The 17371-nt window shown below is 40.8% G+C and overlaps 1 protein-coding gene across 2 annotated transcripts; it reads left to right on the top strand.

The window, feature by feature from the left end:
- Positions 1–1769: 1769 nt before the first annotated feature.
- On the top strand, positions 1770–13946 carry LOC112556931 (prion-like-(Q/N-rich) domain-bearing protein 25). Of its 2 annotated transcripts, none has more exons than XM_025226412.1 (12): positions 1770–2402; positions 7686–7834; positions 8038–8083; positions 8317–8454; positions 9304–9477; positions 9856–10014; positions 10466–10510; positions 11307–11435; positions 11954–12082; positions 12444–12572; positions 12933–13047; positions 13288–13946. In XM_025226412.1, the coding sequence occupies exons 2-12, from the start codon at positions 7766–7768 to the stop codon at positions 13796–13798; spliced, it is 1644 nt and encodes a 547-aa protein (XP_025082197.1). In that variant the 5' UTR covers positions 1770–2402; positions 7686–7765; the 3' UTR covers positions 13799–13946. The 2 variants fall into 2 exon arrangements, with proteins under 2 accessions (XP_025082197.1, XP_025082196.1); XM_025226411.1 differs by having other exon boundaries at positions 7683–7834.
- Positions 13947–17371: the final 3425 nt, after the last annotated feature.

The raw sequence follows: 17371 nt of genomic DNA, 5'->3' as shown, positions 1-17371 counted from the left end.
AGAGTTATAAACATAAGGGGTAACAAAATGCTTATGTATATATGTGGCATCTCCATGAAAAGTTAAAAATTTCAATGACTCACAAAAAGCTTCTCCATTTATGTGGTTAAAAAAATCATAGCATCTCAACCAACCAATAAAACGTTTCAAGCTAATAGAGCGCTTGCAAAAACTTGGCCATTTATGTGGTCGATAAAACAAATAATTAAATCCTTATAAGAAACAAAACTATATGAAATAGAAAAGAGAAGAGGCCTCTACTTCGCCATTAAGTCTGTGTCGACAGCTTCCCGCACAAAGCGATGCAAAAAATGGCGGGAGTGGCAGCAAACTGGCATCTTAAGTTTTTACTTATTGATTGGTTTTAAGGGGAACGAAGTGCTTATCCTTTATGTGGTTAATATAAAATCATTTTTAAAAAACCTTACAAAATCATCTCTAAAACGGAAATGAATAAGATGCTTCCACTTTGCCATGTCAGTAGGTCTGGGTCGACCGCTTCCTGCACTAATAGCGGCAGCGGCGGCCTCATGGCATCTGGAACTATCCAATATGAGTTATAAACATAAGGAGCGATAAAATGTTTATGCGTATATGTGGTTGCAAAAAAAAAAAAAAAAAAAAAAAAAAAGGAAAAAAGGAAAAATCACAAAACCTTTGACTGAAAAGTCTATAAAACAGGAATGAATACGATGCCTACACTTTGTCATGCTGTGTCGACTGTTTCCCACACCATGCAATGCAATAGGGCGCCATTTTGTATTGCTTGGTGTGGGAAGAAGCAGGCAGCTGGTATCTGTGACTGGCATAACTTCTTCTAGGATAACGGATGTACGTCACAGGTCGGTGGATGCTATGTGGACAGAGTACGTACGAGTGATGTTTCAGAGTGGAGTACAGGGTGGGGCGTGAAGCTGTGTGCGTTAAAGGGATATTATAGTTTCTTTGCTTTTTTGTTTTCCTTTTTTGCTTGTTTTGTTGTTTTTGCATTGGTTTATATTAGTGTCGGGTGTGGAGCAGCGAGCAGACGGCGGGCGAGTGACGTCACCGTTTGCGTGGCTAGCTTTTGTGAAAGGTCCGCCATTTTTGTAATGGTCGTCAAGAGTTACGCGATAAGAAATCTATGCACTCAAACCAATAAAGAGTTAAAAACACAATGGGTGACAAAATACAAATTAGAAGCAAAAATGCAAACAGAAGGGGAGGCAAAAATCCTTTCCTTTTGTAGTTGATAAAAAAATCCAGTAAATTTAAAATCTTTAAAATAAACACAGATCTATAAATCGTGAAGGAATACGATGCCGCCATTTCGCCATGCTAGTAAGTTTGAGTCGACCGCTTTCTGCGCCAAGCAATTCAAAGCGGAAGCGGCTCAACTGCATCTCAAACTAACCAATATATAAAGAGTTATAAACATGTGGTTGCAAAAAACTTCATGAATCCATTTGGCAGAAAGTTTTACTAAATAAGAATGAATACGATGCCTACACTTCGCCATACTAGTAGGTATGGGTCGACCGCTTCCCGCACTGTGATTTATTTTTCGCAAACGTCTCAGTGAAGGGAAAAAGTTCGCGAACCTTCGGAAACGTGACGTCAGCGACCTTGACAGTCCGCGTTATGCCAAGCCTCTGTTTCAGTCTTTGCCAGCTAAAGGGGAGGAAGAGCAATGCTTTTCCCTAACATTTTTTTTCCCCGCAAGAAAACAGACTAATATCAGTCTACTAAATATTATTCACAATAGTAACTGGTCACTGAGAAACATCCTTACCACAAAACAAACGGTATGAAAAACGTGATGGAGCAAGTTACCATCAAATGTCTTCTACCTACATTCAGTTTCATCCACGTTGAGCAGTAGTTTGATGTAGGATAAGAGAGTGATGGTGAGGCGTGAGGTCGGGGCTGGAGTTACTAAGTATTGTCATGGAGAGGAGGTCATAAAAACGAGTCAGCCATGTTAATCTCAGAGTAATCAACTTATTTGACTAGATGCAAGTCTGCTTGCAGCGGTAACAACGATGTATGCTTGACAAATAAGAGTCGAAGAAAACAGAAGTATTCCCTCCCCCTTACTTGCTTAATAAACACAGACGTTCAGTGGAGCAGTGTAAGTGTAATTCTCTAGGCCTGACAAAACAGCACATGACAAGACAAAGTGAATTTCCATATCTTCATGCGAAAGACCCGCTGGGCGAGGTTGTTTGTCTTCTGGGTTGACAGGTCATCTCACATAGCTTTTCATGTGGACTAGCCCCTCGCGATTCGAGGGCTTCTAACACAGCTTTCTCTCCGTTCTAGAACTAACGTTGTTGACAATTAGCAGACATTAGCAGCTCCCTATCATCGTATTCTTCAATCCCTGATACGAAAGTATTGTTATTTCCACTCCATTTTCAGAGGTAAGTACTGCGTGCTATCATTATTTTTAACGCTGAAAAGCATAATTTATGCTGCATATCAATTAATAGACGCATAGTATTTTCTTAAACTTGATAATTTAGAGAAAGCTCTTATTCTAAAGCTATGAATTTATTTCTTAGAGCTTAAAGCAAACTACTGTGATGCGGTCTACAGCAAGAATAGTATATATGAGAGAGTAAGATAACCTTGAAGCACTTTCCATTTGAGTATATGCTCCACGAACAGACTCCTTTTATTTTTGAAATCGCTTTAATTTCTAACAGTTCAGTTTAGAAGTATTTACGCTGAGCGCAATTTACAGTTCAAGCACATGTGGTTTTAACCCCTTCGTTTATAAGTAGAGGACAAGACTAATGCTAGTACCTAAATGATGCACGACGGACGATAAACTGTCGCTGAACTGGAGTCGCTCTAACTGTCCGCCACACTGTCCGTGATGGTCACTACTTGACGTGGAACACCATATTAACTCTTGGTCAGCGTTGTTGATTGGGCATTTTGACTCTTGTTTTTAATTGATTGCTTTAGTTAACTGTTACAAAGTAGCCGTCATTACTCTATCCATCAGTTACCATTTTGACATTTTGACGGTGACAGGTATCTTTCATGTGTTAGGCCTTGACAAGGGCTGGTTTCGTATACTTGTATCACTGCTGTAAGGTGTATTCTTAAGGATGAGATACATCATTTCAGCATAGCATGGCACTGTCGCTAACGACTTGATGTTATGAAGGTATAACACAAATAGAAACATCTGCAATAACACACAGCGTACACCCGGATAAAGGTGAGTGAGGCAAGTCGAAGAGTCTGCTAATCACACAAGGTGTTTCTCATATAGACATATTTTAACGCCGGGCTTGACAGTTTCAAAGCCACAGAAGAGAGGGAGAAGAATATGTACACATGTGTGTATTCCGATTCTTTCAAACGTTATATGTTCACTCTAATGTCAGAGAGAGAATTTCGTTTGTAAACCGGTTCCAAGATATAGACATCAGAAACTCCAGTCACGAATCAAGTCGCAGGCATAGTCAGGCACCTTGGCAGAAACGTGCGTCGCTGCCATCTGGATGCCACAAGTAGGTTCTAAGAATCTTCATCTTTGTAGACTAAATAAATATCCCTAGAGTCGCTTGAGGATGGCCAGCCATTCCTGCCGCAAGAACTGGAACAGTTGGCCTGCGAGTGGCCTACCTGACAACGCGATGTCTCAGGATGTCCCGGAAATGCTTGATGGGAGCCAAGTCAGGTGTAGGTGGTGGACAGTTAAGCACGATATGGAATGACACACAGGTCTGCCTGTCAAGCTGGCACGATGAGAGGCTGCACAGTCTCGTCAAAGTGCCACGGACGAGATGAAAATGAAATCTGCCATTCAGATGGATCAATCCTCGATGTGCTCCTACCACAAGCATAGATGAATTGTTAAGCGCCTCCACACTAGCTGTTTGTTATCATGGTGAGCATTCTGTCGCATTGCTGACTTGTCCAGAGCTGATGACTCCTGCACTGGTACACATGAGTCTGGCGGAGAGCAGGAGCACATCGACGGCGTCTGTTCTACTACGCAGATTATACTGATTCAGACGGTTGCATATGTTTACCACTGCCCGTCGTCTGAAATTGTCATAACTGTGGATGAAGGATAAAATGGTTCACCCCTAACTCTTTGCTGTGTATTGGTGGAAAATATAGTTCATCAGTACAATTACATTTCCAGATTATTTTCCGTGATTTTTATGCGTTTCTAAGGCATGTGGTACACGGTCAAAATCATGCAGTAAAAGCAAACTAAGTACAGATCATTCAAGTGAGATCATAGTCCCACGTCAAAGTTTCTCACTAGTAGTTAATTCTAGTTGGTTTATTTAGTGGGAAAGTGCTTCCACCTTGCGCCGATTTCCCACTATGGAGAGAGAGGTAGGGGTGAGGAAACCCCCGTCGCCAAGCCCTGCGAACAGGTGTCACATACAGAGAGTGTCCCAAGACGAGACCTGAACCTTGAACCTCTCACTGCAGTGGTGACAAGAGTGTTTTAATCATTACACCTACACTACCTGGCACCCCTTAGCTTACTTTATATAGGTTTTAATTTATATTCCGCACCTCAAAACTGAACCCACCCTTTAACTTTTTTTGTGAGAAGTATAGTATTATGGTCAAATGCACAGTAGCAGCTAAGTAAAAATATAAATGTGTTAATCATATACTTCATGATAAATGGAACAGCAGATGGTTACCTGATTCATTTGAGCTCGTATAGGCTTACACCAGTAGATAAACATGTACAAATATATATCTATCTGCAAGTATATCATAAAGCAACCCACCTACACAAACACATCTACGTGCGTTCGCCGGATTACACACTCTCCCTTCCCTCCGAATTTTCACAGCACGTTTTATCTTGTCTGCACAATACATACATGGTGACATCTAGAATTCGTTGTAATAGTGACAGGCACGACATTCAAAAAGACAAAGACAGATCGGCAACAATCGTGTCTAATCTCAAGCATTTTTCTATTTCTAAAATAAGCAGGCTTTACCATATTACTTAAAAGGGTGTGTCTGAAGAAGCAACAACATAAGTAGCTGTGTGACAGCAGTCATGGTGCTAAGAAGAATGGTTGAAAACCAGAGACAGACACAAAAACCAGAACAAAACATAAACAAGGAAAAAAACCATAAAAACAAAGAGACAGACGATACGAATACGAAATCTTTATTTGTTCGGACACTGGGCTCATTCTAGTGGATTGGTATACTTATGACATTAAGAATAAGGATAAAGAGAATATTTTAACATGCAATAGTCTTAGATAGTGTTTATTTTCTTAATAGCTAGATAAAAATATAGATAACTTATGTAATATTTTCTTACTTTGTATTAACATTTAAACCTTTTATAAATGTAGAAGATTTACTGCATATTTTCTTGAAATTAAGTAGTACTCTACAAGACACGGCGGCATAATATAAAATGAAGCTCATCCTCATTCTTGATATGACACGCCTTGTTTACATTAGTAACTGAATATATTAACTCATGGAGAACGTGAAAAAATGTCTGAGGTTCAAGGGTGGAGTCGTACTACACCATTATTTGTCAAATCAATTAACATTTAAAGAGCAAAGACTTTTGGGTTTTTAGAAACTAAATCTGTCGATGCTATCAATAGTTCGTTCTAATTTTAGCCAATTTATCAACTTTTGCCTAAAATATCTAAAAAACTGCTAACGAATTCAGCTCCGTTTCAAAATCCATGGCCAAAGCCGGATGTATAGAGTGAGTTTAATTTTTGTCCAGTAGCTCTAAAATTCTATAGGCTCTCCATTGAAATGTCTATTCTCTCGATTCTCTTGAATTTTATTCATAAAACTTGGGTTACTTTCCAAGATCACCATAGTTTAGTTTATTCCTTGTTGCTCCTCTGAGGAGCATAGGGCCGCCCAAGATCACCATAGATCATCATATTAGGAGAGCAATAAAAATACATTTACATATCATTTGCTAGCTGACAAGTGCATTTTTTTCAGTTTCTATACAGTTTCGTTGAAACCCCATACTTCTGATCGACAGTCAAATAATCTGATGATAAACAAAACTAAACAGTGATTGTACTAGTATTACAAAATATTGCTTTCTTGGATTTGATCGTCGGATTTATCTTCTTGACTTTAGTTCTTTCGGTGCTTGAAAAAACTTTGCCTTGTAACAAATATACATGTAATTCTAAATAACTGTGTGCATTCACCACATTCTTCTAAATATTTTTGTAAAACCATATCCCATTAGCTTCAAACAATCCTCCTGTCTAAAATAAACAAAGCTGTCTTTACTTAACGTTTAGGCTAATAGATGATGAAATGTTCTAAGTTGGCTCTGTAGTCAAGTTACAGGTCCTGGAGTTAATATTGTATCATCAGCCAATAAAAGTACAACTATGTACATGGGATAAAGTGAAAACGTTGTCTGATATTTATTATTTCTAGGCTAATCCATCAAGAAGAAGTGAGAGAAGAAAGCTGTATACATCGAGAGAAACTCTCTTTATTTAACTAGATCCTGTAACATAGAAACTAATGAAATGTGCATAATTATTCTGCTAATTTATGCACGGAGTACGTGTGCTGGTAATTAAAGCGCAGTAAATTTGTAGAACAAAGAGGCTTGATTTGTTGTTGCTTGCTGAAACCTTTTTCCTTCTAAGAGGAAAAATAAGATTGGAATGTTAACAACAGATGGTGGGTGGATGTTTCACCATACGATATGTGGTACAACCAGAATGTACACAACATCTACAGCTAACATCTCGCCGGTGTTCATTTTGTCCCTACGAGGGCTTTGGATGCGAGAGCAACAGGAGAATCATTTCGAATGACTGCCAAAGCCTTTTCTGTAACTATTAAAGTATAGTTGCTCTCTTAGATAATAATTTTTAGGCTACCAGAACAGCGAAAGTGCCTCCGACGTCTCAAATGGAATGTCTTGTTTCAGTAGTTCTCCAAGTAGCTGTAGCTTTGCTGACTTTTGAGATGAACGACAAGGTCATCATTCCCAGAAATCTTTGCAGATCTTCCTTGTCTTGAGGCACTGACATGCTCAGGATGCCCCTTGGATGTTGGGTGAACAGACTTCTGCTGTTCTTTTAGTTGTTGCTTGTGAATGAAATCGGGGGCTGATGTATATAATGCTGATTACTACGACCCCTCTCAGTGACGACCCGATTTTGGTGGATTAGGGAGGTTTTACTGAAGTTTCATAAATATTATACAAGAATGTCTTGCACTCATTTTTATTCTCGACTCTGAATTTTCTGTCACTTTATACAGAACACAAGAATGGCTCAGATTTAACAGAATGAATAAAATGTCTCAGCTCGTTTGACAATCTCATATTTACTGCGACTGTGTGGGGCGCGGCTCCATCATCAGGACACACGGTACACACCTTGTGACGTCAGTCGACTTACCTGAGTGCCAGTAGTAATCAGTCACAACGAAGCCTAGTCATGCAGTCGCTTTACAAGGGAAATGATGTGAATAAATAACAAATTCATCAAAATAAAATTAGCGTACAAAAGCAATTAGACACATCTAGACACTTTTTTTTACAATGCTATCTCTTGATGTTAGTGTATGTTTATGACGCGATAAAAATTATAAATCCGGTAATTCCACTTCACTTGAAGACAACACCGGAGACAGGAAGAATCTAGGAGTGGTTCTCTAAATCATCGTTCATGTTTCAGAAGAGCGATGAGAAGAGACTTTAAAGACAGCTGTTGTGATTACTGTTAGAAGATGTTTTGAGGAGGTGAAAAGACAGCACGAAATGAAAACACCTAACGTGATCATGGACAATGGCATATGTAAATCCAGAAAACGGAGGATATGCGAGGCAGTGAGTTTTTAATTTATTTTTATCCAGATTGATACAATTAAGTAGACACGCAGTTTTGTTCTCTATAATTTCACTCTTTCACTCTGTCAGAAGTATTGAGATATTCACAGAAGTCAATTTTCTGCATAATAGACGCTAAAGATAATAAAACTAGATGAAAGCTGTTGACAACCTACATTATACTTTTCGCTTTTCTGTTACAGGTGCTTGTGGTCGTCTCACTTACGTGTCTTCTAGTCCCATGCCATGGTAAGACGTCTGTCACTGTATCTGCAGACGGAATCGTTTTATTTGATAAATATTTATCAGTTTAATAAACACTGCTTTTAAACCTCGTTGTTTCTAAACTAACCTGTTTCCAACAGTCGACTGTACTCAATACAAAACACGTACTAAATGAGTTGAAATAGTGGTGAAAAGTGTCTCCCAAATCTTCGTTATGCGCCATTGCATAGCTGACGTCATGTTTGTACTTCGCACAGCGGCTATCGATGGACATTGCATCACAGACGCCAACTGCCCACCGAACTCTCAGTGCAGACCTCGTGGATGTGACGGGTATGTGTGTACCTGTAAAGTGGATTACGTGCCCAGCATGGACAAAGAAAAGTGTCAGCGGGGTAGGTGTATACGTTGTGTCTCTACACTACACTAGTCAATGTATCCACGGTGTTTATCAGATAATAATTAACGAAAAGCAAAAGGTTCCAGGTACCTAGTGGCAGTGAAAGGTAAAACGTTCCCTGTGTTTATGGCACTCATGTCAGCGGACACTTTCGCCGACTTCTACCTTTAGTGATAAATCAGAAATAGGCATAGCGATTAGATGCAGACAATATTAAGATTTGTTGGTATTTTATTAATTATTTATTTAGAATTATTAGTAAGATAATACAAATCGAGTAATTGGAAATGCTATGAAATTTCACAATTCTTAACCCACTTCCTCTCAAGAGGACTTAAGAATACACAGACTTGTACTAGAATCCCCCCCCCACTCTCTCTCTCTCTCACACACACACACAACTTTATCCAGAAACATGTGTGAGAGATTTTCAAAGACAATACTGACAATATTCTTGATTCGGCGAAGCTAGGGCTCATACCAATCTCCGTTATTGGTCTTCTGAGTGGTATCCTTTAACTGGGGATAGCAGGCAACTATGAAAGCGACTTTGTCAACCTCATAAACCTTTTTTTGATTCACATCCCTATTTATCCATATCAATAAAACTGAAATATTATTCTGCTTGACTGTTGCGAGTAGCGGATCCTGGTTTCATACGAGTGATGATGTTTCACATCCTGTCCAGATTGACCAATGCCACTGTTGTCGCGATCCTAATGCCGGTATTTTCGGAGACACAAAGATTCAAAAATAGTCGTGGGCTTTGTCATATAAATAGATATATTTGGGGAGAACGAAAAGATTGAGAACTGACTGATCTGTTCTTGTTTTTTTGACACAGCCATAAAGGTGGGGGAGATATGCAGTCTGGAAGACCGCTGTTTGTCTCGGATGGCGAAATGCATCAACGAGCAGGCCAACAACGCCTCGTCCACACGCAGGTGCACGTGTGAAATTTACTTCCGAACAGTAGAATCTCAGCAGACATGCACTTTTCCTGAAAAATTGGTGATTGGTGAGTAAGAGGTTTTAGTTTCGAAGTTCCCTTGTGGATTAATAAAGTTGTATTGTACATTCTATACATCCCAAATATACGCAGTAAATCTTGTGGGGAGTTCCAAAACAGTACAATTTAGTTCCCCAGACACTTCATCCCCGACACTTCATGACATCATATTAATCTACCTTTAACCAAATGATCATGATTTGAATTTGAATTTCAATTTCACTTCATAATTTTATCTGGGAAGTGTTGGTTAAAAAGTAGGGATGTGTCATTAAGTGTCGGGGGACTGGGGATAAGTGACTAAAAATAGGTTTTATCTGTATAGACTGTGGCCATTGTTGAAAGTTCCACCTAACTAGCTTCACTTAACTGACTTTTCTATCGCAGGGGAGGCATGTGCGTTGTCCACTGAATGCGCCGACCCGCATGCTTTATGCAAAAACGGAGAGTGCACATGCAAAGAAGGGATGCGAAAGAAGACTCAAGAGGAATATTGGGTGAAACCTCAAGATGTCACTCTGTGCGTGATAAGCAACTACCAGCTAAGTAAGAGCACCAGCGATCACACTCTCTTCAGGCAGAGTTGTGAGCACCGCTCAGCTCAGAGTACAACTCGCGCGCGCGCGCACACACACACATTGTCAGTCTTCATGCCCTGTGCACTTTATGTCCCCCTTCACTATCTCTCAATCATTCGTTTCAGTCATTCATCAATTATTAATGAGTTTTTTCGTGACTTTTTTATTCCTCAAAAATCAAGACGTTCATTGTTTATTATTACAATGGTGCTTCTCCGTAATTGTTCTCGATCCTGATAGCAAGCCGTTCTTATGTAAGGGTTATGACCATCTGCAAAGGCAATGCGTACTTTATTCCCAACCCATATTTCCCTTTAATTTGACAAATAGAGCAAATAAACGAGACATAAAAATTAAAACAATAAATGAGAAGGAACAGTGAGAAATGTTGTTTTTCAATTCTTTTCTGTATATTTTAGGAGAATGCAATGGAACAGAGGTAACTCCTGCCCCTCCACCCGCACGTAAGTTCATGTCGTAAGATGGCAAGGGTAGGGAAAGTGGCTGAAGTTTATACTAAGGTGGTGGTGGTGACGATGACGACGACGATAATGACGACGACAATGACACTGCAAGAATAAATAACATAACGACGATGGTTTTGAAGAAGCTAAAATGTCAGTAGAAGATTATGAATTTCATTTTCGCGAGACCTAATAGGGTAAATGGACAATGATATGAACTATCGCGAGAAAATGTCAGATATATCATAGTTGATAAAAAGACAAAAGAAGGTAAATCAGTGAAAGATGTAAAATAGAAACGTGTTCAAAACGTTCTTTTCAGGAGGCATTTGGATGTCGAAGTATGCTTAAAATTGTTTTGTATTTTTATAGAGACAAAGCCACTCTAAAGAGAAAAAGTCATGATTGATATTTTCAATCTATGGAAGCGAAATCCTAGAACTATAAGTGTGGCAGGATGATATAAGTAATATCTGTATATATGTACAGTCCTAGGGGACGATGGTCTAGCTACTCTAGCAACATCGAAATGCAGAATTTGATGTGATGTACTTAGAATTTAAATGTGATTATGGACTTACAGTTAGTTTTTTTTTTCTAGATGACATTAGTAACGATCTCGGTCGTGCTTTATTAGGCTCCGCGATATAGGCACTCAACGTACTCACAGTTTTAATGTCTGATTTGAGTTTCCCGCCTGCAGTCCAGCATGTTGCTGGAAATTTTTGTGGACTTTGAATGATCTTATGCTGTCGTGTCTAAAGAATGATACATTATTATTGTTGTTGTTATTTAGCCATAGCTGCTGGCGAACCGTGCACGGCGAAGGGTCAGTGTGTGGCCAATGCTGAGTGCACAGACACGGTGGGTGGAGTGTGCAAGTGTGGAGCGGACTACTACAACGACCAAGGAGTGTGCAACAAACGTAAGAACTATTGCTTGCAGCACTACCCAACCCTTTATCAACCCAAACGTGTGTGTGGCGGTCGGACGATGTGTAACCCCTAAAAAAATAATCATCACAATAAACAACGCAAGATTGTACAGCGCAAAAACACTCGTAAGCAGAATGCTAGTAGCGCTCAAGAGCAAGAAGGTCACATGGAACAAAAGAACAAATAACATATAAACAACGGACGAATAAACAACAGTACTGATGACGAATAATTAAAAAAAAAAAATACAGACAACGCAAAGAGGAACCAAGTAACAAGGTCTGAGAGTTTGCAAAAGAAGACGAGTAGGAAAGTAGCAATAAGAGGAGCGGGAGGGAGGAATGCAAGGTGTGGACAAAGGTCTAGCATAGTGTGGACTGATACTTTCTGTTTATGTAAGTGTGCACGTGCATTGCAACTTATCGGTGTGCAAGAGCATGATTTGTGTAAATTTATGCGTGGACAAACCTATGTATATGTTCATCTTTTCTTTCATCCCATCCGACAGGTCGTCCTGCTGGAAGCGCGTGCTTCGGGTCTGGTCAGTGCGTGGCGAACTCAGACTGCTCCTCGACCATGGGCGGCACGTGTGATTGCATGTCTGGTTACTACGAAAATGGCGGCGTCTGTGTAGAATGTACGTGCTAGACATCTGCTTTGCTGTTTCGGTCTTTTGCCACTATTTTGTATTTTATTTACGGTCATATTTTTAGTTGTCTCTAGCTTCCTTGTCCTTTATCTTCGTCCTCGAAATCTTTAGTCCTCATAATTTTCTCTTTCTTTTTAAATCTGTTATATAACGCATTACATTCACTTTCTTTATCTTTCATTTTCCTGTCTGTAATGGTCATGAAAGCATCATGAAAGCCCCATTAGTCGAAGACATCTGACGCTGATTTCGGAATACTCGTAATTTCAAATACCTTTACTGTATTTGCATCAAACATTACTAAGTTTTCGAAGATCTCAGTCTATAAAAGTTAACATTATTGTTTCAGCCATAAGGCCTGGATTTCCGTGCACGAGTTACGGGCAGTGCGTGACATTTGCTGAATGTGACCTGGGTAAAACAAACTTGTGTGTGTGCATCGAAGGCTACTGGAATAACAAGACAACGTGTGCGGAGGGTAAGCATAGTGTCTGGACGTAAAGCAATACCTGGGGAAGGTGCGGACAGGTTAATGTGTGTCGAGTGTGGGATTCCAACAGACGATTCCATTTCTGTTTGTCAGAAGAAGATAATCACTGTACACGCATCAAATTAAGTAAGATGGAGTGTGGACAACATGGACAAACACGCCAAGATCGATGTTATTCCTTTCTAATCACCGTGAAACTTGCTTTTTGTCTCTTAAGTTTTGCTTCTATTTTTCAAGTTTACTGATTTAACAGGAGAATGATTCGTGCACAGAAATATCTTTATATGCATACTTTAAAGATTGACGGGAGCCTTTTCTTGACAACAAGCTTATTTTCCTTCCTATCAGCGATCAAGGCGGGACAACCGTGCGGCGGGTTTGAGCAGTGTATTGCCAATGCCGAGTGCACGACCAACACTGGCGGCACCTGTGATTGTAATCAAGGCTTTTTCAATGATCGCGGGTAAGTTGTTTTTGGCCCTTTGCACAGATTGTGGAACTTCATGTTGTTAGAACCCTGTACATGTAGACTGTAACCTCACCTCTCTCGTGTTCATTTCTAGTCGTTGGCTGATTTAGACAACAATAATTAGCAGAGTAATGTGTCTATATGACAATGCATAAGTTCGAAACCATGTTTTCTGAATTTTTGGGCAAAAATCAACCAAATGTTCCATTTAAATAACCTATTCCGTCATTACAGATACTGCAAGCCCGTGAAGCCTGCTGGACAGTCTTGTACTGGGATGGCCAGTGCGTCGCTAACGCTGAGTGTAAAGGTTACAGATGCGTTTGTAAATCTGGCTACTTCAGCAACAGTGGCAGCTGTGACCCCGTCAGGTCAGCGGGAGAAGCGTGCACGGGCAGTGGCCAGTGTGTCGAGAACGCCGAGTGCTCGTCGTCGTCCGGTGCCGGCGTATGCAGGTGTAAAACTGGCTTCTATGACGTCACGGGCAGCTGTCGGAGCGAGATTCCGGCTGGGTACAGCTGCACGGGGCCCGGTCAGTGCGCCGCCAACTCCCAGTGCCAGAACAAAGTGTGCACGTGCTACGAGGGCTTTGTGGAGCGTGACGGTGCGTGCAAGCTACAGACGCCGGCAGGCCAACAGTGTACAGCAACAGACATCTGTGTGGCCAACGCTCGCTGCTCTGTGTCTGGATCTTGCGAATGTAATACCGGCTTTTTCAATGACAAGGGTGCGTGCACCCCACTAAAAAAGCCTGGCGAACTTTGCACTGGTCCAGGCCAATGTTTACCTAACGCCCTGTGCTCTACCAACGACAGTATGTGTCTCTGTCGATCGGGGTTCTTCGCCAAGAACGACCAATGCTTCCCCCAAAAGCCTGTAGGGGACGCATGCGACGCCTATGGTCAGTGCGTGCAGAACGCCGACTGTACTGGAGGCACTTGCAAGTGTAACAAGGGCTACTACTCGGTACAGGGCACGTGCAAGCCGGCGAAGCCTATAGGGCTAGCGTGTGACACACTCGGACAATGTGTGGACAACGCCGAGTGTACTTCCAGCGCAGGCGGCATCTGCAAATGCAACGACGGTTTTTACGAAGAAGGAGGAAACTGTTTTCCTTTTAAAAATGCCGGCGGCCAATGCACACGTGGGTTTTTTTAAATTAAAAAATTAACTTTAATAAATACACTCAAATGACAATTACTTCATTTCGGTAGGCTTATGCCCATGCTCATTAGAAACGAGGGTGGAAATCAATTATTGGTCCAAAATAGTGCAGACAAAATAGCCTAATACCCCAACTTAAAGTTATTCGAAATTGTTATTAACAAAGAAAACACAAACATTTGTAAAAAAAAAAAAAAAAACTCTCTCTCTCTAGCCTGTAGTGCTTTATAAAGAAAAAAGGCAAAATTTAAAATTATCATTCTAGAGTTACTGGCAAATAAAAAAATTGGTAAACAAAACTGTGAAGGATTAATATAATATTTTTCAGGAATGTACAATTGACGTTTATCTTTGTTAAAAGCAAAAAAAGAAAGAAGAAAGAGCAAAACAACAAAATATTAAACAAAGTAACAAAAAAAATAAAAGAAATAAAGCGAGAGGCAAAGAGAGAGAGAAGGAAGGAGAGGGAAGAACTGTGTGTGGCTGTTAACAGGTTGGAAAGATGGGCAAGAGAACCAGCAGCTTTATACCAGTGACTTATTCTAATCACTATACATGTTCTAAAGGGGACGGACAGTGCACGGAAAACTCGGTCTGCTCTACCACGTCCATGGTGTGCGAGTGTAAAGAAGGTTTCTTCAACGACAGTGGCAAGTGTTTTCCTCTCAAGGATGAAGGTCAGCCATGTTCAGCGCCCGAGCACTGCACGTCCAACGCCGAGTGCGTGGCGCCTCCTGCAGGCACCTGCCGCTGCAGCAAGGGTCACTTCGCCCAGAACGGTGAGCTTACCTGCTCCTTCTAACTAACCTCAGTCAAGGCTTGTAAAAATATTCGGAAAATTAAAATATTTTGAGTGTTTGTGTGAATTAATGTTAATAAATATGTTCAATAATATGTAAAACAGTTATTTTCTTAAAATGTATTGTTAAAGTGGCTGTCGATTGTTTTCCACTTTAAAAAAGTCTCATTCGTGTTAATAAATAAAGAAGAAAAACCAGAAGAATGGTTAATGCCAGCTTAAACACAATGGACTACAATTTTATTTGTGTGTGTGTGCTCGCGTGTGCAGGAAAGTGTTTGAAAGTAAAGGCAGAGTCCCAGCCGTGCAATGCAACTGGACAATGTATTGACAACAGCGATTGTCAGCTCAGTGGCACAGTGGGTGTCTGCAGATGTAACGACGGCTTCTACCCAAAAAATGGAGATTGTCTGCCATTAGAGGTGTGTACAGTTTGCTGCAAAGACCGTGTATTTAGAAGGAAGAACAGCTTGCCTTTGACATACACTCAAATAAATAAAGTGACTTTGAAATTTGTTTATGACATTATTTTTAAAATGCATCTCTTGCAGAGGCAAACATCCCAAATAAAAAAGCCCAGGTCATTGAGGTCAAGTATTAGATACAGAAAGAGAATACTGTTTTAGCCTGACAGTCACGAGTGCTGTAGCTGTGATGACACCTGGATTCTTGTCTTTTTTAGGGCGCCGGAGACAAGTGCGATGCCCCTGGACAGTGTGGTGCTAACGCTCAGTGCATCCTCAAGGAGCAAACCTGTAGGTGTATGAAGGGATTCTTTGTCAACGGCACTGCCTGCGATCCAGGTAAAATACAATAGAATTGATGTTGGATTATTATGTAGCAGGCTTTAGTCGGTATTAATTGCAGTGTCATTGAGGCGTCAGCCACAAGGTGTTTTCTGCGATGCTTATAAGAGCTCTTGCTGCACAGAGCCTGCGAGCTGCGGAACACGAGCTAATTTAGTGTTAAGTAAATTATATAATTTTTTTGTTTTAATACATATGTTCATAATTTTTATTGGGTAGTAATAAGCAACCGTTGTGTTAGTTAATATCTCGCACATGCACTATGACGTGGTCACGTGGTGCACCCTTGTCGCTGTCGCCGTTGTTTGGCGTGTTGACCGTTACACCACTTCACACATTATTTGAGGTAGTTGACAGTAAGACACTGTTTCCAGAAGTAAAAAGCACTCGTGATATTTTTTATTTGTTTGTTTGTTACTGCTGACGCGGTCAGGAATTGATGAGTATTAGGGGACCTTATAGAATGAAGACACATGAAGACACTTCTGTGTCACCTGACACAGTAGAAGCACAGTTCTATTTCAAGATCACGAAATGGCAAATGATAATGACTTGAGATACGACTTTTACAAGCCAGAGGCAAACAAACTGTTTTACCACATAACCCTGTATATATTTGTGACCTAGGTAACTGGATATAAATACACAGAGGGAAGTGACAAGTGAGAAATCCAGACACTAACCAATATAGATAGCGATGTATCGTCATTACGATCTTGATGGTCTTGATAATGACAAGTAATGATGACAATAAGCAAATGGTATTTCCCAGTGCTCGCCCCCGCCCAGCCGTGCACCGCAGCTGGTCAGTGCGTGGACAATGCCGAGTGCTCAGGAGGCACCTGCACGTGCAACGACACGTACTACGCTGACGGAGCAAGTGCTCACCAAAGAAAGGACCGACAGAGGGATGCAACGACAGCGCGCAGTGCACCGCCAACAGCGGGTGTGGGGCTGAGGGCGTCTGTGTATGTGCTGAGGGCTACTTTGCTGAAAACACCACGTGTAACCTTCTCATCAGCGCCGGACAGCCATGCAGGTCAGTGCACATCTGTGTCTGGTGTTTGGTGTGCATTTACATATCATTTATTCCATAACTTTTCTGATGAAACAACAATAATAGCAATAATGATGATGGCTCAAACAATAACTTATAAACATATGAACGCTAGTTAACGCCACTGTACTTTAAAAATGAAGTTAACACACTTTTGCAGAATAAACAAAGTAGTATATGCACCATCTTTCCTTCCCTCCCTCTCTTACACACAATTATCTGGAGCTGTTAGGATAGTACAACCTCTTTTTTTATTGTCACCCTCACAGAGCGGTCAAACTTGCGGTCGGAGAAGTTATCGTAAAGTTTAGCAACAAACATTATTCTCTATTCCTGTAATCACAGGGCTGCTGGCCAGTGTGTCGAGAATGCAGAGTGCTTACCGATGTCTGGCGGTATCTGCACGTGTAACGACGGTTACTTTCATGAAGGAGACCAATGCAAAAAGGTAAGTAAACGTGGGCTGCTAGGGAGGGGATGCTTTTCTCTCGC

The sequence above is a fragment of the Pomacea canaliculata genome, linkage group LG2 (assembly GCF_003073045.1).
Source record: "Pomacea canaliculata isolate SZHN2017 linkage group LG2, ASM307304v1, whole genome shotgun sequence".
In the NCBI taxonomy this organism is placed as follows: Eukaryota; Metazoa; Mollusca; class Gastropoda; order Architaenioglossa; family Ampullariidae; genus Pomacea; species Pomacea canaliculata.
The sequence above is the reverse complement of the archived record's forward strand: the minus strand, read 5'-3'. Positions and strand labels throughout refer to the sequence as shown.